Here is a 25776-nt window from a genome sequence, read left to right on the forward strand (position 1 = left end):
TGTTTTGCACAGCGTTCGTGTGTGTGTGTGTGTGTGTGTGTGTCTGTCTGTCTGTCACCACGATAACTCCAGAATACAAGGATGGATTGTCTTCATACTTGGTGAATGGGTGGTGGATTGTGAGACCTCAAAATGAGTAGATTTAGGGCCCCCCAGCAACTCTCTATGGTACTGCAGCAGAACTTCCCGTGTTGATATCTCGTGTTTTGAACATGCTATGGTCATGATTTGTGAGTGGAAGATAGCTCTTGGGAGGGAGAGTTAGTCATATAGGTTTGGGCCCCCTAGCAGCTTTTTTTAACTGCAGGGGCCGATTTTTGGTTTCAAACTTTGTTACGGCCCCCGTTACATTAAACCAGCAACAATGTTTTTACTGATTGTACTCTTTCCTCTGTTAGAAAGAAACCACTACCAACTCACAGTGACAGCAGTACTTATAGACTTGGCAACTTTACCATTTTTCTGCCATCTTCTGACTTACACTGCCCCCTGCGGTCATGAATATAAACAACTTCAAATTCATGAACCATGCTCAAAGTGACTGTGAATCATAGGGGGTAACCATCACTCGTGTCGGGGGAAGTTTAATATACCATCTGTGTGAAACTGAATGGAGTTTGGTTGGTATATCAAGGTTTGATGTCAACCTTTCCCCTGTTGTGGGTTAACACTTTAATTGGGAACAGCAGGGCGAAACTTTGAAACAGAACATGGGTGATGTTTTTGCTAGTTTAAGAGATAACGGCCGTTAACATTAATCCGCCGTCTGCCATAAATCCGCCACTTTGAAAAACAGCGGATTTAAGTGATCTCTAATGCAGAACTCCTAGGTATGTACCAGAGGCGGCGGCACGAATTTTTGATTGGGGGGGCGAGATCAGTTGAGATGAAATGTCACTGAAACGAGCGCCGAAGGCGCTAGACGTCGCGCCAAAGGCGCGACAATACTAGGGGGGTCCGGGGGTATGCTCCCCCGGGAAATTTTGAAATCTAGACCCTCTGAAATGCTATTTCCTGCATTCTGAGGGGCAGATTTTGATGGAAGAGTAAGCTAAGTTCAATGACATCTCTATTTGTAAAAAAAAATGCAGAAGGGTTTCAGCTTGATTTTTTGGGAACGGCGCCCTCCCGACATATTTTTTTGCCAGAGGTACGACATGCTCTCACAGGAAAACTTAAAATTCTTGACCCATTGAAACGCTATTTCCTGAATTCTGAGGGGCAAATTTTAAAGTAATCTAAGTTTAATGACGTCTCTATATGTGAAAAAAATACAGAAGGGTACGTATAATTCAGCTTGAGTTTTGTTGGACGACGCCCTCCCGACATACGATTTTTCCGCCGGAGCGCGACATTGAAAAGTTTAGAATTTTGACCCATTGAAACTCTGTGTCATGAATTTTGAGGGGCAAATTTTGCTGACAAAGTAAGCTAAAAAGGTTAATGACATCTCTATATGTGAAAAAATACAGACGGGTTTCAGCTTGAGTTTTGGGGTGTGACGCCTTCAAGCCCTCCCGACATATTTTTTGCCGGCGGCAACATTCTCCTCCGGGAAAATTTTGAAATCTTGACGCCCTGAAATGCTTTTTCCTGAGTTTTGAGAGGCAAATTTTGCTGATAGATTGAACAAATACTGAAGGGTTTCAGCATGACCTTTGGAGGGCGATGCTGTCCAGACATATACGCCGGCGGCGCAACAATCCTACGGTGCAACAATCCTAGTATGCTAACGTACGTCGGAGAAAATTTTGAAATCTTGACCCGCTGAAACGCTATTTCCTGCATTTTGAGGGACAAATTTTGCTGGTAGAGTAAGCTAAGTTAAGAAAATCTCTGTCAGTGAAAAGATTCACAAGGGTTTCAGCTTGATTTTTGGGGGGGCGACGCCCCCCCAACATATTTTTCGGGGGGGCAGCCGCCCCCCTTGCCCCCCCTGTGCCGCCGCCACTGTGTACAGTTTAGATATACAGGTCTGGAGTGGAGTGCATTATACTGGGGGACGTTGGGTTGGAGATCTGTTTGGATGTATCTTTTCTGGGTGGCGGAATTATGTACCCTGGTGGAATTACGTGTAGATGTTAGACCAAGAAGGATTATAAATGGGCATTTTTGCTTATTCTTTGAGGAGGGGCATCCATGAAATCTCTGTCATGGTAGTCTTAACGTTAACCCTGACCGCACACTAATGCGTTCAGATCCAAACCGGTCTGGAAGACTCCAAGGTTAAGCCTGGTACTAATGATCTTCCCACTACCACATGTCAGCTGTCTCCTGTACACATGATCAGGAACAGGCATGGTAAAGTCTTCCAACCGCAAAGCTGGGTTGTGATGACCTGAGCAAGGTTACATTTTCATTGGTTTCGCTGGTTGCTTTGGTTGCTTGCTTGAGCTTTGGTTGGTTGCTTTTGGTGGTGGGTTGATGCTTATTTGCCTACTTAATGGCCACTTTGATTGGTTAGTTGGTTGCTTTGGTTGCTTGGTTGCTTGGTTGCTTGCTTTTGGTGGTTGGTTACTGCTTATTTGCCTGCTTGATGGCCACTTTGATTGGTTGTTTCGTTGCTTTGGTTGCTTGCTTGCTTTGGTTGGTTGCTGCTTATTTGCCTGCTTGATGGCTACTTCGATTGTTTAATTGGTTGCTTTGGTTGCTTTGGTAGGTCGGTCGGTCAGTTGCTTGGTTAGTTAGTTCTATCAGTGGCGTCTGTGTGGCATAGTGGCAGAGTATCCGGCTATGAACCAATGAGACCCAGGTTCAATCCCCAGTGGAGTACCCAGACATGTCCGGACATCCACCCAGACGTTGTGTCCTTGGGAAAGGCACTTAACACACATTTCCCATGTCCTAAGCCCAGCAGTAGCTAGGGTTTGGGTTGGCATTAGGAAGGGCATCCAGACGTAAAAACTCTTGCTACAAAAAAGACTTGCACTTGATGAGGAGTTCTGGGGCTCCCCCATCCATGTGCAAGCACGTCCAACCAGTTCTTATAGTTATTTGACAAGATATCAAAGTCAAAAACTTTTGATGGATTTCTATGACTGTTTTCCCCAGGGAAAGCATATTGGCATGAAATCATCTTCATTAAATATTAGGTCCCGATTTAGCTTTGCCAACAAATCGATAGACCTATGTTGCCACGAGCTAGATAGATCATGTGTAATATGAATACGTAATACTATATACATAATTCATATGCATCTGAAGCAGGATGCACTTGTCTTGAAGACTGTGTTATTCTGTTGATGTGCCAAATAACAATTTCTCAAGCAACTGGATATCATATGCTATTGGTAACGGTCAGACGTTTGAGGTAGCATCCACTACCTTTCGTCAGTGAAACTGAGCGAGTTCATAGTTTTGTGTTTAAAACCTCCTAATCAACAAATCTCACTCAGTGTCACTGACGAAAGGTAGTGGATGCTACTTGAAACATCTGACCATTTCCTAAATCATATCCAGTTGCCTGAGTACTGTAATTCACTTTATCTTCACAGTAGCAAAATTTCATGGTGTAAGGAAAATGGACACTTTCACTGAACTTTAATTACACATGCCGGCAAGTGATTTACAGAACGGATGTGTGAAGGAATCTTGAATGATTACAACAGGTTTTTTCACAGTGAACAGTTACAGTGAAGGAAACAAGAATTACAGTAACTGTCATTTGGCATATCTTATTACCTGGATGTCTTAACCTTCATCAACGTATTCTGATGTTGTCTCTGTTGATGTTTCTCCAGCCAGGTGAATGCTGCCTCCCCCATCCCCCTACCATGCACCGCCACATCCAGGTGTTCGTCAGCATTGTCATCTTCGTCATTACGTGGGTCTTCATCCAGGTAGGTCAACATGGTGTCGTGTAGCGTAAAGGTCAGAACATTCGGCTGTCAAACAAGGGGACCCGAGTCTGATCCCGTCTTGCCCCCAGACATGTCTGGATATGTGCCCCGACGTTGTGCCCTTGGGAAAGGCACTTAACACAACTTTCGTCACTTCACTCAGGTGTGACTGAGTACCTAGCTTCGGTTAGGGACGTCCCTCGGATAGGACGTTAAATGGAGGTCCTATGTTTGGGGAGAGCCACACCCCACGCACGTTAAAGAACCCACCACTCCTTTTGAAAAAGAGTAGGGGCATGCCCCGGTGTGCGATGGTCCAAACCTTACATCTCAGTAATTTGGACATACGTGGTCAGGTGAAAGAAGAAGAAGATATCTTTTTGTTTTTGGACGTAAGCATAAGGAGGTTCATATGCTGTTGTTCACCTAGTTGTAGTGCCTAGCTAGCACCAAGTTTCCTTGCTGTTTCTGTAGCAGGGTATGTTTTTACAGAGACGGGTTGCTAGCCCTTCACCTTCAAGGCACCTGATCAAACACTGGATCCCCATTTTACGTCCTTTGGGTTAACATATACTAAAAGTAGTACGTAAAATTTATTATGGTAGCCCAGCAGTGTACCAGTATGGAGTCAGCCAAAGGTTAACCCACTCGTAGGCCACTGTGATCAGTTTACCCTTTGATTCATAGATAAATGCAAAAACTGATGAAACAAAAGCTGCCTTTGATAGTGTCATCAATATTTACCAGGCTAGATAAGCTTTGAAAGCTGTTGAGTTCAATATCCTCTTCGTTGAACCAGTAATGTATAGAGAATATCACATGGTATATCCTGTATAACCCTAGGTCCCACCAATGTCCCCTGTGAGTTGGATTGACTGATAGTTAAAGGGACCAAGGGTGATACTGAATACACCGTGTTACATTATTCTATGTATTCATGATAAAAATCAAAGGATTTAATATACTGGGTCCAAATTAATGTCAGTAGCATCTGAAATCATTTCAGGCAGCATATGTAATAGGTACAAACAGATGGACAATGTGATTATTATCATAACCTTCAGCCGTTTGGCACCAAATATGTATTTTTTTTTTTTCTAAACAATTCATCAGAGCCTGATGTTGACATCGATTACGAAGAAGGGCGGCTCAATTGTTACTGTCGCAGCATCTCTTCACCCTAGGCCAGAAACATCAATGCTCAATACAAGCATGACTTCACTGACCCATTAGGAGAAGCAGGGGTTACGAAGGCTGCTCGGGAAATTCCCTACCTTCCCATTTAGACCGGAACGTTTTGAGCCACTCACACCGGGGCATGCCCCTACTCTTTTTCGAAAGATGCGGTGGGTTCTTTTACGTGCCCAAAGCTACATGTATATATTTGCCAATATATTTGGTTATGGGGTTAGACTGCAGGGAGAAGGGTAAAGGAAAGAATATTCTATTGGTTCTATGTTCTATTGCAACTAGTACTGTGGCTCAAAAGGAATTAAAGGCACCCAAAGCAATACATGTATTAAGGCCCAAAATATGGAAATAAGAAAATGTTGATATCTTTATGGTAGTGACATTTACTAACGCTATTCAGCACATTTGCATAACAACTTCATACTTTGAACATTTTAAAACAATGCAAAAACTGCCGTATGATGATTTCGTTAGTTTCGCGAGGCCTACGAAAACCCTAGCGACGATTTACAGTGAGTTATCACATCACAACGACGTTGTATTTTTGCTTGATGGACGTCGCTATACATTGCGATGGTGTTGTTTGAACTAATCATGTATAGAACTGTCTGAATAAATTGACTTTCAAAATCGATTTTCGGGCCCTAATATTGCTTGGGTTTCCTTTAATGACTATGAATAGGAAATATGCAGTATTGTCTGTAATTTTAAAGTTGTCGAATTTCTCCCCCCTCAGCTGGCAGAAGTGGACCATTCCCTGTTTGGTTTTGGTAGCAGGGACGACCACAGTAGCATCTGGACCTACACCAAGTACAAGCAGTGGGCAGAGGGCCAGAAACACTTCCCCCGTCCAGAACTCACACAGGAGGACAAGGACTATCTGGACAGTAATACCAACAGGTCAGGCTACTCACCATATTCCTTAGTAACCACTGGCTAAGATGACTACAAAGATAATTATGTTTTCATCATTTTCACCAGTAATAGCTGGTTGGCTGCTTTAGTTGGTCGGTCAGGAATATAAAAAAAAAGTTATGAATCAAAATTTTTTTCAGATAGATTTTTGCCTGTTACAGAGGTCCTGGGTTCGAATCCCCTGACGTGCCACCATTGTTGTACCCTTGGGAAAGGCACTTAAGACAACTTTCCTCACTACACTCAGTTATGAAAATGGGTACCTGACTTCAGTTGGGGAGGTAATTATAAAGGTTATGGAAGGAGAGGGTTGGGCTATACCTTCCAATACCATACACAGTGGATAACAACCAACTGTAATTACGGCCTCAAAATGGCTATGGGACTACCTTTACCTTTTTACTTGTCTTCCAACTTCAGGAAAGAACTGAAGAATTTGGACACGGCACAAGAGTGGGAACCCCTTGACCCTGAGGATGTGTCCAGTCGGAACAGAACGTCGACGGCGCAGTCAGTCACGGAGACGTGGCTGGCGGAGACGGCGTTGGATTCGTCCTCCAAACCCGTCCACTTACTCCACGTCACCAGCGGCGAGCAGACCAAGTTCCAGCTTATCAAGGAAAAATCATCCTACGTTGTGAGTTACACTTTGAACCTGACCCTTTTCTTGCAGGGCTCAAAATACCACAGACCAGCCTGCACTGGTGCAAGTTACCACAAGTAGAAATTTATCCCCTTTTACTTACATACATTTCCACTCCAAATGAAGACTCGGTGCTCAAACAAATTACACATTAAGCATGCAACATTTTGTATCCTTTCGGAACCTTCTGAACAATCCTTTTTTAGTGGCCTTGAACCAAGCAATTTAAAAGTACACTGTTTTGATGATTTACATACATGTCATATTTATTTATTTATTTATTTATTTTACTTATTTATTTTGATTTACCACATTTTGTGGAAGGATTGACATAACAGGTGAACTATCACCTTTTCAAGATGTCATCCCAGACCGGACTGTAATATTTGGACCATCGCACACCGGGGCATGCCCCTACTCTTTTTCGAAAGGTGTGGTGGGTTCTTTAACGTGCGCGGGGTGTTGCTCTCCCCAAACACGGGACCTCCATTTAACGTCCTATCCGAGGGACGTCCCTAACCCTAGATGAGCTAGGTACTCATTTACACCTGAGTGAAGTGAGGAAAGTCGTGTTAAGTGCCTTTCCCAAGGGCACAACGTCGGGGCGCAAGTTCGGACATGTCTCTGGGCACACCTGGGATTAGATCCCGGGACCCATTGTTTGACAGCCGCGTGCTCTACAGTTGCGCCACACGACGCCATAATTGTTTGTATTGATGATAATGTTATATTCTCCAGATGGGTGAAATCTTACAGGTTGCAATACAAGCAAGAGACTACAGGGGGCGCCCCAAGCTATATGGAGGAGACTCCTTCAGGACCAAGGTTCACTCCCCTGAGAAAAAAGCCAGCACCAGTGGGAGGGTGCTCGATCATGGGAATGGCAGCTACACCGTGGAATTTCCTCTATGGTGGAGTGGGAAGGTGAGAAGGAAAAAAATTTGAATCAGTTTTGGTGTCTAAAAGAAATAGGCTCCTTCAAATTGTACTGCATTCCATTAACTTTGTGTCATTTATATGTTACTACTTACTGAGGTAGTCTCTTGGCGCCAAATTTGCATTTGTGTCAGGGTTACAAATAGTAGCCAGGAGTGGTAAGTTGTAAGTAGTATAAAACAGACACTCCTCTTACATGTACATGTACATATGGAATACAACAGGGTACATTCTGTATTGCCCGAGGTACCGGCCCGACCGCAGGTGATGCAGAATACACTGTGTTGTATTTTATTTGTCATACCCACCGAAAAAAACACGCATTTCAATGCGAAACGCACCAGAAGTTGAGAGAGTTTTCATTCCTCGACCAAAAAAATTCCTATCTCCGAATCCAGTATTCAAATTTTCGACATTGGCATAACCGGCGCACTCGAAATGCATTCTAAGTATTCTATGGAAGCTTGTGTGATAAAAGTAGAACCCTGTGTGATAACGCCTGGTCCGGAACACCAGCATCGAACATTTCTGCGGTCTAGGTATGACATAAATATACTTCTGAAGTTACCCTGTACTGCACTATTAATGAGTAATACTATTACTATTACTAATAGCATACAGAGAAATTGCTGGTACTTTTTGACTTGACAAATTTTTGTCAATGCGTTTCCTTCTCTGTATTCTCCATCCAGGTCCAGATTTCCATAATTCTAGAACATTCAAGTGAAGCCATAGCAGTCTTACGCAGACTACGGGAGGTGCCAGTAAAGAGAGTGTTTTATGCGCAGTATGAAGACTATGAATACGGGATTCAGGAGGATTCCGAGTGCTTTTCACATCCCTACCCAGCAAATGGTCAGTGTCTTGATATGGTGAAGACTTTTGTTTTGCAAAATAAGTGTGTCAGAATCTTGCTCTTTCAGGTCAAACCAAGCTAGTTTTATAAATGACACGATTGAAAGAATTATTTCACCCTCTGTGATTAAACATCTTAGCACACATAAGCTCATATCATTTCTTTGACACTTCCTTGACCATTATGGCATGTTTATACATGTTAGAGTAGTATCAAGAATGGCTTGCAGTTACCTCAATTTGTGGCAACTTCTGTGTGCATTTTGATGGCCGTATGTCCTTACAAATCTTCCATAAAGCAAAGGTAAAGCAGTCATCCTCAACTGAGGTGAAGCATGATCATGATGCTTTTTCAAGTAGCTACTTAATGTGACTGTTTCAGGGACTTGCATTTTCAGCCAAGCACACGGGGTCACCTCTACTCTTTAAGTGTGTTGGGTTCTTTTTCGTACAGAGGTTTGGTGCCTGGAGCTAGTCCCCCAAACACACGGCCAACCTTGCCCTCTTAATCCACGAAATTTGATGATGTACTTAAAATACATTTTTCTTTATTTCCTGACAGTGGCGAAGGACTCCTGGTGCAATTTCTCTGACGACTACTCGGGCGTAAGTTGGTGGTGTAGAAAGCCCACCTCTCTGCCGTGTGACACTTTTGTGTACTTTGGCTGTGACAACACAAAAACAAACAATCTTGTGGAGAGTCTGCTAGCACCAGAGGAATATGAACTCTTCTTCTGGTAAGGGATTGCTTGAGTAACTGTTGCCTTGTGAATTTCTCACATACTTTATGTTTAGATCATAAAGGGACAAGGAAAGCAGACTATTTCAGGTTATTGTTCTGTGATAATTGCCTTCCATGTCTTTTTATGGGGGATTGGAAGTCTCATTGTACAATATGCCACTGGCTTCCATGCTGACCCAAGTTTTTAGCGAAATGAAACTGCTAATGTTAACTGGACCTGTCTAATGATTGTCTTTCAGGCCAAATTACAACTTTGCCCTGGAAGGCTTGACAAGCTACGTCAATGTTGCAAAGAATTGTAAGTATCATGTTTGCAAGTAGTTAATTTGTACTTGTATTGTCTTCCAAGATGTAAGAATCATCACATTGTTGTCAGATGTTTTGACTGGTAAGGGGGCAGACTAAAATCACTGCTTGCACTTGTCAACCAAAATATTATTTGGTCATTCTGAAATGCTGGGAGAACAAAACTTTGATAATGGCTGCTCTGATTGGCCAATAGTCAGTGCAAAAGGAAATACTGTATACTGATTGGCTATTTCTAAGAAAACCCTGCCTTTACTAGTAGAGATACAGAAGCAAGTGCCAAACCACTCTCTTGTTATTCTGATGAAGACTGTTGAATATCAAGGTTGAAACTAGTAATAGATTGTTTTTTCTTAGCCGTTGTCCTTCTGAATCTGATTCTTACCTCTGATGCCCTATTGATTTCCCTCTCTGCTTACAGACGGTCCACATCCGAGACAAAAACTTCTTTCTCAACTACCTCCCTGTGGTGGAACCTTGTCCCATGCAGCGCCCTCTCCCATCTCCCAGGGGTACTACATGCATGATGTGTGGTACTCCAGTGAATGCCGTGCCAAGCCAAATGTCTATCTCTCCAACTTCACACGATGTCTCTCCAACAAAATGCTGTACATGTATGGAGATTCTACCTCTAGACAGTATTTTACCACTCTCAAAAGTGTAAGTCACAGCTCCAATGTTTGACCACCTCGACTAGTTCCTAACAGCACTCGTTTCAACTTAAATACTTGTACCTACAATGTACTTGATACACTGCACTTTATAATATACATTCATTTCACGAGGGGCGTTTGTAGAGTATGTAAGGCTATCTTCCTTTTTCTTTTTCATTTCATCTAGCTTATTTCCATGTAGTGTTCTTAACGAAAACTGTATGGAAAATGAAAGGACCAAAATGTAATTTTTATTTCTCATGTATTGAATATTCTGCAGAATGACAGTGTTAATTTTCATCTGACCATAATCATCATCCTTTTTTCCTTCTTCTAACCTGATTTGGATTATTCTTTGATAAACTTTCTTTTTCCTTTCAGATATTTGGTAGCAACATGTACGAACAGTTCAGCCCATCAGATGAGAGGCTTGGCCCACGCGTAGCTGTCGACAAGTCCCACAACTTCCACATGTACTGGAGGTTCCACAGTTTCCCCATACATGGTAGGTTCCACAGCTTTGCCACATATGGTAGGTTCCACAGCTTCCCCATAAATGGTAGGTTCCACAGCTTCCCCATATATGGTAGGTTCCACAGCTTTGCCACACATGGTAGGTCCCACAACTTCCACATATACTGGAGGTTCCACAGTTTCCCCATATACATGGTAGGTTCCATGGCTTCCCTATACATAGTAGAGGGTCTGCATACAACACTTTACTCTTAAAACTATTTTGTGTGCAAGAATAAGAAAAAGTCAGTGAGGACGTTAATTTTTTCTTTGAATATCTCCAACCAAGTTTTTTTTCACACATATGAAACACTAGAAACCTTTTGATGAATTTTCTTGTTGTTATAATTCTTCAGTGGTTCATCTATAGCAGTGATTTCAAATTTTTTTTATATTTCTCTAGGGTCTCATGGAGTCCTTGTGAGGGATGTGAAGAGTATAGTCAGAAGTCTGGACGACCTGAAGTGTGGACCGGGGTGTGTCGTTCTCATCAGCGCTGTCTCACATTTCACTCAGGTCAGTACTGGTGCAATGGCCTTGGAGGTACTGTAGATGCATTTAAGTTTCCATGGATTTAATTTTTCAGTAGGAGTGTTCATTGTGGTTTTTAGTTTGCGGTTAACAAGGGGGTAGGCGGGCAGAAGATAGAACAAGCATTTTCGTGGTAGTTTTAAGTTTGTGACAACGAGATTACTGCAAAAAAATGCAAACATTATACCACAGCTAAAAATGTCAACTTTTACATTAGAGTGTCTGCCTTGCTTTGGAGAGGTAAGGGTTTCAAATCCGTAAATACCAAATACCAAAAAGTGTATTGTAAACATTCATGATTGATTGATAGTGAATGCTTTGCACTCAGCACTCATGAGAAAGTATGGGGGTTGAACATACTCAACTATCAGTGGACTAGTCCCCTACTGCAGTAGCCATGTGTGGCCCGAGGGCTATAGGAATGGAGATGGGCACCGCTTATATAACTCAAGCATACCTAGGCAAATTGTGTTCATATTTAGTATGTGGCCAGCTCTTGATGATATGACACTTCAAAATGATTAGATTTTGGGCCCTCTAGCGGCTTGTTATGGTGCTGTATGTAGTGGAACTTTCAGGAAGTTCCAAATTAGAGTGGTATATAGATCTTGGGCTGACAAAGAAGTTTTTCCTATTACGTTTACCTGTAGTTCCATTATGTGTAGCACACTTTGCACTTTTCCTTCAGGAAACAATAGAAACATACATCAGCAGATTAAAGGCCATAAGGGCAGCCATCAGACGGCTGCACGAGAGACATCCAGGCTCCAAAGTCATCCTTAAAAACGTGAACACGCGGGAACACAAGAACCTGTCCATGCTGTTACAGACCAGTAACTGGTACGCACACGAGCTCAACAACATACTGAGGGAAGTCTTCAGTGGAGAGGAGGTGGGTTCAAACCTCAGAATTTTTATACTGTAAATTTAGTTATTTTTGCAGGGACTTGATTTTGCAGTAGGATGTGACAGAAGGTTTTCGAAGTGTTGTTGCCAGTTGAAACAATAAGTCATCATTGAAAACGTATGATGAAAACACATATTTGTGATGTTAGGAAAAACTAAAAACTTAGACAACCACAAACATTTCCAAATTTACCGTATGTTTTCACCAGTAGTGGTAAGTTTGTAGACAGCATGGCTTTTCTTGTTTGTTTGTGATTGTAGGTCAAGTATATTTTTTGACCCCTCTAGTAGTTTCCTTGAAAATCAAACTTTCTTAGGTTCTTATCTTTCTGAACAAGAAATCTTAAAAACAATTTGTTTGCAGATAAACCTTTGCATCATGAAGAAGCAATGAACTTTTTACAATCTCCGCAGTTTCCTTTTGAACAATAACTGTTGGTATGTTTTCTTTTGTTTGTAAGTACAATAACTTAAACAACTGTTTTTGCCTTTTGTCTGTTGCAGGTGACATACCTGGATGTGTGGGACATGACAGCATGCCATTATTCCACTGACAACATCCACCCCACATTTAATGTAGTTGTTAATGAACTGTCCCTATTATTAGCTCATATATGTCCACTATAGTACAAATGTAGTTAGGTTGTATAGATAGTGATAGTAACTGAAAGTTGTGATCTACTGTACATGTAAGTCTTTGCGATATGATTACAAGTATTAGTAACTAAGGGCTGTTCCAAGAAAACAATGGGGAGCAAGATGCCAGTTTGAAAATGTCCCTCTACCCATGTTTTGATAGTTCTGTTGTGTAAAATGGGCAGAAGTCCCACACCCTTGTTTATATTTTCGTTTTTGCCCCCATTTTGCTTTTTCTGTTGAACATCCTCTAGGGTTTAGATATAGGAATAATGTATATACATTGTGTATTTGATGCCAGCTTACAAAGGTATTTGTATCATTATTATTATGATAATTGTAACTTTACAAATCATGGATCTATGAAAAATATCAAATATATAAGTGTATCCTACAGTGCAATTTGTGAAAGATGTCTGTCTGAAGGTACATTGTTTTCCACTTTCCAGAGAAGGAAGCTTCAGTATTTTTTTAACTTATAGCACTCGACAGATGCAATACATTGTATGTCAGACCTTGTATTTATTACATAGGATTAAATATGAAGTTAGCATACTACAGATTAAAAACATTATCATGATTCACAATCATGAAACAGATTACACAAGTCAAAATGACTACAATTTTAGTAAAATAGTGGCCATTTTAAATTGGTCTAGAGAAGGAAAATGTATGATGAACATTATGACAAGCCAAAACTGATATCCGAGACCTACAGTCGTTTTTAATGTACCCCCTTTCGAATAGGCTGAATGCCACGTCTTGCCAGCAACTGGAATAGTACTAGTTTTTACAATTATTCCATTTAACATTATGACAAATGGGCTGTAGTTTGATTTTCTTTCAAATGGGTGGGCTTGTACTGCATCGGCATTTTAGGGGCCGGGTGTTTATTAATGTTGGTATTATAGGGGGTGAAACACTAATGCCAGCCATACTCTGTATTTTTATCTATAATCTTAAAGAAAGAATTCCACTAGTAGTAGTACTAAAAAGTACTACAAGCCAACCACATAGTATCAGCACTTTTGTGCAATTGTACCACTTGTCATCACTGCGTGCATTTTCGTAGAATATAGATTTCCCATTCAGTGCATTTGTATCCAAATATTTATTTTTTCTGTAAGCGAAAGCTTATTTGGGAACAGTTGCCATGTACTGGGTGCAATATGTTTTTGACTTTTATAGGAACACTTTAGTCATATAAACATGCCACATTGAGATAAAACACAGGCCATATGACATCGAATGTGCACATACTGGGTCTTTATTTTTTGTGCAGTATGTATATAATATATGTGAATAAAGGGTATTTTTACTCAATCTCAGAAAGGTGTCTTGCTGTATTCCTCATGATAAGGAATGTCATCGGGTATCATTAAAAGAGAATACAAACAACTTCCTTGGAATAAAAATTAATGTTATAATATGTTTATTACAATAGGCAGCATAAATGACTTAATTAACACCATAGTTACTACGTGTTGTCACTTTCAAATTGGTCCTTAGGGACCACAAGGAAGTGATGGCCACAAGAAGTGATGGCCAGGTGGTCCTTATGCAGAAGTGGTCACTAGTAATAGTTTGCATGTAATGCACTGAGATACGGATAAATGACTGTGTTCAATACTGTATTCGTTTACCTAGTTTTCCTTGGCAAGATGTGAATGGAAACATATTGACTAAGGAAACCAGTTTGAAACTGCTGATCCTAATTTTCACCCTCCATTCCCTGCTAGAGACTTGATGCTTGGCAACATATTTTGAGTGATTCCAAAGACAAATTTTCCTGACAAGCCGACAGTCAGAGATGAAGCTAGCAATCTCCTGAAAATGTAATCTACGGCTCCCACCATTGAGTCGTACCGTGCCAGGCTGGAGGCCTGCCTGCCTTAGCCTGGGACCTCAACTCCCCCCCTACTTTGCCCCTCACTGGGTCATCTGGGGAAACACCATGATGATGATGATGATGACAATGAAAGGAAGACTGTAGCCTTTAGTTGTAGTCATATTGGAAGGGTGGGTACTGGATAGTCTTGGTGTTCCAACACAAGTCACCCTCGCTCAAATACTTGTCACACTCCAGCAGGCCAAACTGCTTGTCCAAGCACAGCATAACCTGGAAAAAGGACAGATTTGGCTGTTAGCATGAAAGTTTATCTGAGTTGGTAAACTACGTAATGAGAAAAAAATGCCTCCGCCCCTGAGGCGTCGCCAAAAAACTGTTCTCCAACTGAAGGAATTGACTGAATTTCAATCTCTTGGTCTTCTTCAGCTATCTGACCCAGCTGTGGACACATGCTTTTCATGCAGGTGTAACGTCAGCACTGGGTCAAAGTTTGTTGAAAGTCGGTATCGCCACTAGCCAGCTGACAATAATCAGGAAATTAGTTTTACCTTAAGAAAACTTCTAGGTGATTCTCTGATTTGCTGACAGCTGGTTAGAGGCCACCCGCACAAAAGTGGAGACTTCTGTCGAGTGAAACAGAGCCTCCCCAAGGTATATTGTATACTAGTGTATTAGAGGCCATGGGTGAGGCTTTGCCTAGGAAAATGGACTATTGGAATCTGTCTGATACACATAAGACAAATGAAAACCCGACTGACCTGTGAGAATTAGTGAGATGTACTGTTTCTGTGCCTTCTTGTCCCAGTAACACTGCATGACGAACAACATGTTGTTCATCCTGATGGCTCCCTCAAGTTGTCAACATCACTGTGGATAACAAGAGTACCCTTCAAGTATTATTTTACTGTCAACTAGTAAGTGGCGTCAAATGGTCCAGTGGCAATATACTAGTAGCTAGGCTAGCAGACAAGAGACCGAGAGGTCACAGGTTCGATTCCTAGCATTCCTGGCTTAACGAACATTGTTTCCTTAGGAAAGGCAATTTACATGACTTTTCTCACTACACCCTTGTGTAAAAAAGGAAGCTTATTTTGGTTGGAGAAGTAAAAGGCAGCGGAATGATACCATGGTCTAGACACAGTGGATAACAACCACTGCCCCTATGGCCTCAAGAAGGCTATTACACTATCTTAACCTGCCGTTTACTGTGAACCATACAAGAATTTGGGAGGGAATGTTTTGTTCAATAGTTCCATTCATCATTCATTGACACATCAAATTACTGTAAATCACTTTGATTAATAGAGGCAGGAAAATATAGCGGTTGGGGGGAAATCGTCACGGCACTTAATTCTAACGGTGGGAACAAACATTACTGTCTGAAATAGACTATTAGTGATCAAATATTTGCGATGATGAAATTTTAGCTGTTGACTAGTGACGCTTAAATCAGCTAAAATTAAGTTACAGTTAGTAACTCAAGAATTACAGTATCTAGTCTGTATAATGCAAACTCACGCTGTCTGGGAATTTAGCGTGATTCAATCAGGCTACAAATTATCCTATGCATGTATGAGCACTAAAGATTTGGATGACAAACACAAAACATATGATAATATCTTATATGGTTTTCTGGAGGACCAGGAACTGATCGGGAACAAACCCTCCCTGGCCGTGGCTACACACCTCCAGGATGTGAAACTTGATTCAGCTATGTTTCATCTTTTTTTCATGACCAGGTGAATAGACAACTGTTTAGCAGCGATAGCCTCTACCAGGCCCCCGGTCCTATCCCTTGCAAAATAGTAGAAATCGGCCGAGGTACTCCGCTATACAGGGTAGTCCGCTATACAGTGAAGCTGCATTATCGATAAAGGAGCTTCACTGTATAGCGGACTACCCTGTATAGCGGAGTACCTCGGCCGATTTCTACATTTTTGCCAGTGATAGGACGGGGGCCTGGTATATGTTAGAGGCTACAGCAGAGACACTGCGTACATAGTTGAGTGAGACGGACGACAAGGTATTAGAATCAATAGGGCCATGCCAGTTTCATGTGGTTTTTCAGATTTTTCTCCACAAACCTTGGACAAAGAATGGCCACGCCTCGCCTATTTTTTCGCAGAGCATGTGTGTATAAGCTGGCCTGACAGGTAGGTATAGTTCCTTATTCGTCATTCACTTCTTTCAACTAAAAGTTTCATTCCATTCACCATTTATGATGTGTATGCGGGTACATGCCAGTAGAAGGGGGACTGTCACTAAAAACGTTTCACTCTTCTTAAGGCTTTTTCATGATTAAACTAGTGGGATAGGAAATTTTGCAAACCTGTAGAAAATACTATTTTGCATCGGTCTTGCAAGCTGGATTAAGTTTACTATATTCAATAACATTAATAATTTTACTCATATCTGGTAGTTTCTGTTCATATTCTGAAATCAACCTTTGTTATTACTAAACTACACTGGGCCACTGACCAGCGTTCATGATTCCCTACTCTCACTTAAACTACTATACATGACTGTTCTTTGATAAGCTGCACTAGCCTACTAAGCATAAAAAAGCTCTCAACAAGAAAGAAGTACATTTAACTCTTTTTATTCCAACTTCATAAACACTCAACAGTGTTCACAACAGTTTCAACTTTTAAACCTTTTTTCTTTTCAATAGTTCCTTCCAATAAAAGCAACATCACGCATGTTTCTTGTGTATGCGAGCGTCATTTTGCTGGTTCTCCAGGGGGTGAGATGTCTAATACTCCTCTCCCTCCTCCTCGCCCTCGCCTTCCACGGAGTCGACACCGACCTCTTCGTAATCCTTCTCCAGGGCGGCCAGATCTTCACGGGCCTCGGAGAACTCTCCCTCCTCCATACCCTCACCGACGTACCAGTGCACGAAGGCACGCTTGGCGTACATCAGATCGAACTTGTGGTCGAGACGGGCCCAGGCCTCAGCGATGGCGGTGGTGTTGCTCAACATGCACACGGCACGCTGCACCTTGGCCAGGTCACCGCCGGGCACGACAGTGGGTGGCTGGTAGTTGATGCCGACCTTGAAACCGGTGGGGCACCAGTCGACGAACTGGATGGTACGCTTGGTCTTGATGGTGGCGATGGCAGCGTTGACGTCCTTTGGCACGACATCTCCACGGTACAACATGCAGCAGGCCATATACTTGCCATGACGAGGATCGCACTTCACCAACTGGTTAGCTGGCTCGAAGCAGGCGTTGGTGATCTCTGCAACGGACAGCTGCTCGTGGTAGGCCTTCTCTGCGGAGATGACTGGGGCGTAGGTGGCCAGGGGGAAGTGGATACGTGGGTAGGGCACCAAGTTGGTCTGGAACTCAGTGAGATCCACGTTCAGGGCACCGTCGAAGCGGAGAGATGCGGTGATGGAGGAGACGATCTGGGCGATCAGACGGTTTAGGTTGGTGTAGGTCGGGCGCTCGATGTCCAGGTTACGGCGGCAGATGTCGTAGATAGCCTCGTTGTCGACCATGAAGGCGCAGTCGGAGTGCTCCAGGGTGGTATGGGTGGTCAGGATGGAGTTGTAGGGCTCAACCACGGCTGTGGACACCTGAGGGGCTGGGTAGATGGCGAACTCGAGCTTGGACTTCTTGCCGTAGTCGACGGACAGACGTTCCATCAACAGGGAGGTGAAGCCAGAGCCGGTGCCACCGCCGAAGGAGTGGAAGATGAGGAAGCCCTGCAGACCAGTGCACTGATCAGCCAGCTTACGGATGCGGTCCAGGACCAAGTCGACGATCTCCTTGCCGATGGTGTAGTGGCCACGGGCGTAGTTGTTGGCAGCATCCTCCTTACCGGTGATGAGCTGCTCAGGGTGGAACAGCTGGCGGTATGTGCCGGTGCGGACCTCATCTGGGGAATACAAAGCAATTACATTAAGTATGGCAAAACTCATTGGTATGCAAGCAGCACACACACTAATCAACTCAAGAGGAGAACTAAATGTAATTTGATTTGTCATGGACTGGTGTCTTTGTGATATTCTCCCAAGCATTAATCCACAACAATATGGTTCACTCTACCACACATTCATTACATGACTCTCCTGAGGCACAAGTTGGTAGAAGCAGCAGACAAACCTGGCCAAGTGACTACACTTGTACTTACCGACTCCTTGCGTGCTTTCAACTCCGTACACCACAAGACCGCCATCAATAAATGCCATCACTCGTGCCATGGGTCAGCAGCTTCACCTTGGGTAGGCGACAGAGTCAGGTACCGTGGAGTAGTGTCGGACAGGTAAGCGCTAACATGTGGTGTTCCACAAGGCACTAAATTGGACCGATGGTTTTCTTAGCCCTGGTAAACGATGCTGTCCCTGCCAACAAGACAACAGCAGACACCTACAAATATGTTGACGACATGTCCTTACCAGAATTGCGACATGTGACAAAACCGACATCTATCCAAGACGACATTAACGCCCTTGCCCGGATGGACAGAAGAAAAGCTAAACCCCTCAAAATGCAAAGTCCTTATTTTCTTTGCACTGCTTATGCTAAAATCCAGTCTTCAGGAACTGGCTGCCCACTTCTCACGGTGACATCAGCACCAGAGACACTAGAGAGAAACACTTACTGGCAACCACCAGAACAAGATCAAATAGATCAAGAGCAGTACAATCCTTATATGACCCGGTTCTTAAATGAACAGTAATATCTTAACTTACCCATATAGTATAGTTTCGCTTTCCCATTCTTTGTGCAAAACTGTCCATGCTCATTGTTCCGAAGAAGTCATGCTCTTACACATTACTGCAGACCTATGCTGATCTGACCAGTTCTTATCTCCATGAAAAATGGAGATGTAGTTTCGGGTGTCTGTCTGTGTTTCCGGACTATTGTATTTGTAGTCAGCATAACTCAAGAACCTCTGGATGGATTACAATATTTGTTATGTGGGTGGGTGTTGGGGAGACAAAGGACAAGGTCGATTTTGGGCCCCATGATATGTGACCTTGGTGCTGCAGTAGAACTTTTGTTTTTGTATCTTTTAAACACAGACACACACACACAAAGACACACAACCAAAAGTCCAAAACTACATCTCATTTTTTCATGGAGATAAAAATCATAACGAAAAGCCTGGCTTGAAACTATTTTCAGCAATGAGCAATATTCATGTGTTCCGTCTACCACAAACAACATGACCATATTTGGGCAAAGGACATGACATCATTCCCTACCTGAGGCATGACTCACGAAATTTCGAATTTTTATTTTTCCCCCGATAAATCGTCGTATCATTACAATATCCGAACGAAAACGGGGTATAATAGTATAAAGAAATATTTCATACGAAAATGGGTGTGGCGATTAGGAAATCCGGCAGAAAGCAAATGGCGGCCCGTCCTCAGGTTGACACCGTTACAGACGTGATTTGAATCGCGAGACAGTGACGTGGAAAATAATTTGCAGGAAACCGCCATAATTTTTTCCCCAACGGTCAAAAATCTGATTCAAACCCGGGTAAAATACCTCAACCTCTACTCAATCGTCAGAAAATGGTTAGAAATTGGGGGAATGTTCTTACCGACTACGGTGGGCTCCAGATCCACGAAGACGGCACGGGGCACGTGTTTGCCGGCGCCGGTCTCGCTGAAGAACGTGTTGAAGGAGTCGTCCCCACCGCCGATGGTCTTGTCGCTCGGCATCTGGCCATCAGGCTGGATCCCGTGCTCCAAGCAGTACAGCTCCCAGCAGGCGTTACCGATCTGGACACCAGCCTGGCCGACGTGGATAGAGATGCACTCACGCTGGAAAAAGAGAGAGAAGAAGTGTGAGAAATTCCATCATGGAACACCGCCATTTTTGGCGTGAAAAAAATTATGCGTCACCGGCACGACCGACCGTTCTCTGTTCCGTGGCAGTTTTGCTGGCACAAATATAACCTCAAAATTTACAGGAAAATATGTCCTAGATTTGGTGGTCACGTTTTAGTTTGAATAGTTGGATGTCTGGTCGAAAATTTCGGTGAAAAATGTCTTCGGAATCCAGTCTCTCTGAGGGACGGGACAAAATGTTCAATATTTTGATCTTGATCGGGTAACGTCAAAGTGGCCGGACAAATCCCGCTAAAATTTCACAGAAGGAGTAAAATACACTTACCATGATTGGTTCTTGTTAGTTGGGCGAGGATTTCACAAAGAAATAGCGTTGAAGGCTTTGAACTGACGGTCACTTCCGACTGTTTATGAGTCTCAGTGAACGAATCTGTGCCTACCAACCGTCGTCGGTTGACTTTATACCCGCCAGTTCGCCCGGGGGATATGCAAATTTAAAGATTCAGAGCTGTGATTGGTCAGGAGCTATCAACTCATCAACTCCCTTCGCACACAATTCAAATTCAGAACTCTGATTGGTCAGGAGCTATCAACCCCCATAGTGATGAAACTCCCTTCGCACACAATCCCAAATAGCCAAGCAACCAACCGGACAACAAACTAATTAACAAACCAACCAGCCAGTTTACCAACTGATAGGCCAGCCAACCAATTAACAAACCATTCAACCAACCAACCAAATCGCGCCCAGTTTTGAGAACACTTCTGCAAGGTGTCCCGTTGTATTCATCATGATGAGGAATATCGTGTACATCATGATCATGTATTGCGGATTCACATCAAAAGAGAATACAAACAACTTCGTTGAAATAAAAATTAACTTTATTCAAATCTATTGCAACGGGCAGCATTAGAGTCCATTCCAAGTCACCGCGAGGGTTTTTATTGTCATAATTTAGAACTATTTTCAAGTTATTGTTATTATTTGTGTAAGAGATTTGATACTTTTGAAATATTTTGAATGTGATTTCAACTTTCTAAATATTTCTTAGTTTTCTAAAACTTTAGAAATATTCATGATGTAGAATATGATATTTACAATGGTTTCTAAATAATGGTATCAGCATTCTACCATTATTTACAATTTTTTACAGTTTCTTACCATTTTCTACCATTATTTGTAACATCTCTATAAATAGGTCAGAGGGCTGGGAAGAAAGCAATTCACACATCCTTGCGAAGTTTAGGGAAGAATGCTTTCCACAAAGGACCGAGCGGTGTCCTGCAGTGAAGTCTAAAGATGTACAAAGGCAGACAGAAGGGCCAGATTAGCACCTACTTTTATGGGGGCAATCACCATTCTACCATTGTTAACCATTTTCTACCATTTTCTGTTAATATTTCTAAAAGTTAAATAATCACATAGATGTTTAGAAATTATTACAAATAAAGAGGTTTTTATGCAGTTACTTTCAAAATATTTCTAAATTATCTAATTAAATTCAAATAAATTCATATTTTTGTATTTGATCTTATAGAAAAATTTAGAACTATTGTCAGTCAGACATTCTTTTATTAGAAATTTTTCAAAATGATTACAAATATTATTATAAAATCCTCGCGGTGACTCGGAATGGACTCTAATATTCACCTTGAATATTCACCTCTAATTCACCACATTAATGACTCCCTTCAATACCTTAGTTATTAAGTGTTGTCACTTTCAAAGTGGTCCTTGCATATACATTTGTATGAGCAAAAGTGGGTATTAAACTCTGGTTACAGGTTGTGCTTCATTCCATATTATTCTGTATATTGAATACAAAAGATATTGATCCACTAAGTATTGACTCTATGAGCCATAAAAGTTTTTTAAAATTTCATAAAGGAAAAAAATGAATTTGTTTAATATGTCAACACTCATTACTGTAACAGTTGCATCTTATACATACAATTATGAATTTCTGCCAAAATAGACAGCACAATTTTTCAACTTTAGACTCAACAAAATGTGTCAGTTCTTTCACTTTTCTCTGAATTGCTTTGGCAATCTCATAGCAGCAAAAATTGTGTTTTAAATGAACAAGATGAAAACCCTGAGAATCTATGTAATCTAAGTCCAATTACCAGGAATATAAAACCTGCTTTGTCATTCAAGCTTTAAGTATCAAGTAGATGCCCAATAAGGAATGCTAGCGCTTGTTTCCTTACTGCAAAGCCAGAATATATTCTTGTGTCTCGCCTAAAATAAACCTTCACTGTTCTACACAACACTGTTATGGAATCCATGGCAGATGGATGTTTAAATCATTACATGATCGCAAATAAACATCCACACAAAGTTATGACTATAGTCAAACCTATCTATAGTAAACAAAAACAGTCAGAGTCAGTAGACAGTTGCTATGGTCACTATAGACAAGGGACAACCAAGAAGTGATGGCCAGGTGGTCCTTATGCAGAAGTGTTCACTATTAATACATTAATACTGTAATTCTTGTTTCTTTCACTGTAACTTTAGGCTTAATGTTTTCGAGGTCACCTCTGTACCATGAACTTATCATCACCGTGAAAAAACCTGTTGTTATTATTCATGATTCCTTCACACATCTGTTCTGTAAATCACTTGCCGCCACCGTGAAGTTAAAGTTCAGTGAAAATGTTCATTTTCCATACAAAAACTTTGCTACCGTGAAGATAAAGTGAATTACAGTAGTTTGCCTGTCATGCACTGAGTTACTTATAAATGATTGTGTTTAAAAATGTATTTGCTTAAATTTAACTAGTTTTCCTTGGCAAGATGTGAATGGAAACCTATTGACTAAAGTAACCATCTTTCAAAGTTACAAACTTACAATGCTGATCCTAATTTTCACTCGCAATTCCCGACTAGTGACTTAATGCTTGGCAACACATTTTGAGTGATTCCAAAACCAAATTTTCCTGACAGTCAAAAGCAAAGCTAGCAAATCTCCTGACTGCCTTCTATGAACGGAAGACTGTGTGGCCTTTAGTTGAAGTCATATTGGAAGGGTGGGTACTGGATAGTCTCAGTGGTCCAACACAAGTCACCCTCGCTCAAATACTTGTCACACTCCAGCAGCCCAAACTGCTTGTCCAAGCACAGCATAACCTGGAAAAAGGACAGATTTGGCTGTTAGCATGAAAGTTTATTTGAGTTGGTAAACTACATAATAAGAAAGAACTGTTCTCAAAATTAAAATGAAAACTTCACTGACCTGTGAGATGTACTGTTTCTTTGCCTTCTTGTCCCAGTAACACTGCATGACAAATGACATGTTGTTCACGTTCTTCCTGATGGCTCCCTCTACATCTCTGTGGATAACAAAAGTAGATCATGAACCTTCTAGTACATAAGTTTAACAGTCACAGTGCGAACCAGGAAGTGGTGTCAAATGGACCAGTGGCTAAGCTAGCAGACATGAGACCGAGAGGTCACGGGTTTGATTTCTGGCTAGATGCTGTGTCCTTGGGAAAGCCACTTTATACAACTTTCATCACTCCACCCAGGTGTAAAAAGGGGGGGGGGGGGGCTGACTTAAGTTGGGGGGGTAAAAGGCGGTGGAAAGTGAGGTATGAGCTCCACCTTACAATACCATGCTCTACTAAGTCTAGACACAGTGATAACAACCCACTGCCCCTTCAGCCTCAAAAAGGCTATGGGACTACCTTTTCCTTTTACTGCAAACCATACAAGAATTTGGGAGGGTATGTATTGCAACAGATAAAATTTTCCTATGAGCACATGCAGATTTAGAGTTAAAATACCCAGATGACAAACACACATCACATATAATATATCATAGGGTTTTCAGTGTAAAACTAAGAGAATTGGGGTTTGAATATTTCATTTCTCATATTTCAAGCTGAATATTCAAACAGAAATGTAATCAGAACCCTTTTACGTCATTCTCAACACTTTTTTTCTTCCCATAGAAACACCCAAAAGACTGACATTGCCTTACTTGTAAGCGTACGCCTTATTGGCAGATGGCATGATGTTATTAGTGGCTAGCATCTCCGTGATGTTGTACTTGGCATTGAGCCGCAGTCCAGTGGCAAAGTAGTTATGTTCCCCATGTATGGCAGCCAGTGGGGCTCCACACGTCCCATGTTTGGTCCACTCGTGGGCCCACAGGTTGTTAGTCTTCAGCATGTTGGGCCAGTACAGGCTTAGCTGGGGCCCCAGGTCATGGATCAGGCTTTCATTGAAGGTCCATGAGCTGTTGCAAAAGTTGGGTGCTTCTTTTTTTATCTGTAAAGCAAAAATCTAGTGAGCAACAGGATTTCTGGTTGTTGATACATGTATGATGAAATATTGTAAATCATTAAAGTTTTGTGGTGGTTTTGCGTTTGCACACCGCAATAATGTGTATGTCTTTCATTGTGTTACATGTGGTTCAGCCACAAACTTGAAACACTGTAAACACCTCCTACTGTAGAATAAAGTTCCTGTAATTTACAGCAAAACAGCCATGAATAAAAAGCATATATATGTATATGCAGTCCGTTTAACAATATAGATTTCTAAAATATTAATATCAATTTTTCCAGATGGAAATTAATACAATTCATACCGCAAAACAAGCATGACAATTTATGAAATTAAGTTCAAGCTGAAAATGATCTAACATCTTTATTAAAATCACTTGTTCACAACTGAGATTCTGCATTCCCATTCAAATTATGATTATCATTGTTTCACCAGGGTACATAATTTCGCCACCCTATAAAAGGTACGTCCAAACAGATCTCCAACCCAACGCCCAGTATAACACATACCTGGGAGTGCTGCACTAGAGATCTCTCAAACCCACTGTTTTTCAAAGTGGCGGATTTATGTAACCTGACGGATTTATGTAGCCTGTCGGATTTATGTAACCTGGCGGATTAATGTTAATTGTGGTAATTCATACATTTTATGATTCATTCATAATTTCCTGATTCGTTCATAATTTCCATCTTTTATTATTACTATTCCCACCTGAGAAGGCCAGAGTCCATGGATTGTCCATCCTGTCACATTCTCCGGTATCTGCACCTCTGGTCCAGTCTGCAGTCTAAAGGTCTCCGGCCACTGCTGGGTGTACACCATGAAATCAAAGTGGTCATCTTTGGACCCTTGCCCTAACGTCGCATTTTTCGACGTGAAGTTTGCACCTTGTTTTTGCTCGGTGTAAACAAACAAAGCGACGAAAAACACAACCAACGGTGGTAGAGACTTCCTCATGTTGTCTCTGAACAAGAAAAGTCTGTAAAAGAAGACTAAAAGCCGGAAAAGTGGCGGAAAAATGCGGAAAGTTTCGGAAGAGTTCTGTTTCCGTGTAGACTACTAACGTACGTTAAAAGCATCACATGATCCTTGAACTTTGAACCTTATCCTTGTGACCGAACATGACCCTTACTTTCTCTGACGTCACTGTCGTAA

The 25776-nt window shown here is 41.8% G+C and overlaps 3 protein-coding genes across 9 annotated transcripts in view; 1 reads left to right on the plus strand and 2 right to left on the minus strand.

The window, feature by feature from the left end:
- Nucleotides 1–13998, plus strand: part of LOC136447968 (NXPE family member 3-like) — a 35483-nt gene extending 21485 nt beyond the window's left edge. For 4 of the 5 annotated variants that reach the window (XM_066447117.1, XM_066447120.1, XM_066447116.1 and 1 more), the window contains 12 exons: nucleotides 3741–3839; nucleotides 5767–5930; nucleotides 6366–6582; nucleotides 7327–7512; nucleotides 8217–8379; nucleotides 8942–9116; nucleotides 9361–9419; nucleotides 9849–10087; nucleotides 10462–10585; nucleotides 10997–11109; nucleotides 11813–12016; nucleotides 12535–13998. In XM_066447117.1, the coding sequence (XP_066303214.1) occupies nucleotides 3741–3839; nucleotides 5767–5930; nucleotides 6366–6582; nucleotides 7327–7512; nucleotides 8217–8379; nucleotides 8942–9116; nucleotides 9361–9419; nucleotides 9849–10087; nucleotides 10462–10585; nucleotides 10997–11109; nucleotides 11813–12016; nucleotides 12535–12657 (1866 nt within the window). In that variant the 3' untranslated portion in view covers nucleotides 12658–13998. Of the gene's footprint in view, nucleotides 1–2280; nucleotides 2302–3740; nucleotides 3840–5766; nucleotides 5931–6365; nucleotides 6583–7326; nucleotides 7513–8216; nucleotides 8380–8941; nucleotides 9117–9360; nucleotides 9420–9848; nucleotides 10088–10461; nucleotides 10586–10996; nucleotides 11110–11812; nucleotides 12017–12534 lie in introns of those variants that run through there. The other variant, XM_066447119.1, reaches the window with a different exon arrangement.
- Nucleotides 13906–25691, minus strand: LOC136447973 (ribonuclease Oy-like). 2 transcript variants are annotated; one of them, XM_066447128.1, is made up of 4 exons: nucleotides 25333–25691; nucleotides 24314–24603; nucleotides 23567–23663; nucleotides 13906–14785 (listed from the first exon to the last, which is right to left on the minus strand). In XM_066447128.1, exons 1-4 carry the CDS (start codon nucleotides 25576–25578, stop codon nucleotides 14663–14665), a joined length of 756 nt encoding a protein of 251 aa, XP_066303225.1. In that variant the 5' UTR covers nucleotides 25579–25691; the 3' UTR covers nucleotides 13906–14662. The 2 variants fall into 2 exon arrangements, with proteins under 2 accessions (XP_066303225.1, XP_066303224.1); XM_066447127.1 differs by lacking the exon at nucleotides 13906–14785 and adding an exon at nucleotides 21651–23460.
- On the minus strand, nucleotides 17099–20788 carry LOC136447971 (tubulin alpha-1A chain-like). Of its 2 annotated transcripts, XM_066447123.1 has the most exons (3): nucleotides 20653–20788; nucleotides 20078–20300; nucleotides 17099–18397 (listed from the first exon to the last, which is right to left on the minus strand). In XM_066447123.1, exons 1-3 carry the CDS (start codon nucleotides 20653–20655, stop codon nucleotides 17268–17270), a joined length of 1356 nt encoding a protein of 451 aa, XP_066303220.1. In that variant the 5' UTR covers nucleotides 20656–20788; the 3' UTR covers nucleotides 17099–17267. The 2 variants fall into 2 exon arrangements, with proteins under 2 accessions (XP_066303220.1, XP_066303221.1); XM_066447124.1 differs by lacking the exons at nucleotides 20078–20300; nucleotides 20653–20788 and adding an exon at nucleotides 18653–18839.
- Nucleotides 25692–25776: the final 85 nt, after the last annotated feature.

The sequence above is a fragment of the Branchiostoma lanceolatum genome, chromosome 13 (genome assembly GCF_035083965.1).
Source record: "Branchiostoma lanceolatum isolate klBraLanc5 chromosome 13, klBraLanc5.hap2, whole genome shotgun sequence".
NCBI classification, from domain to species: domain Eukaryota; kingdom Metazoa; phylum Chordata; class Leptocardii; order Amphioxiformes; family Branchiostomatidae; genus Branchiostoma; species Branchiostoma lanceolatum.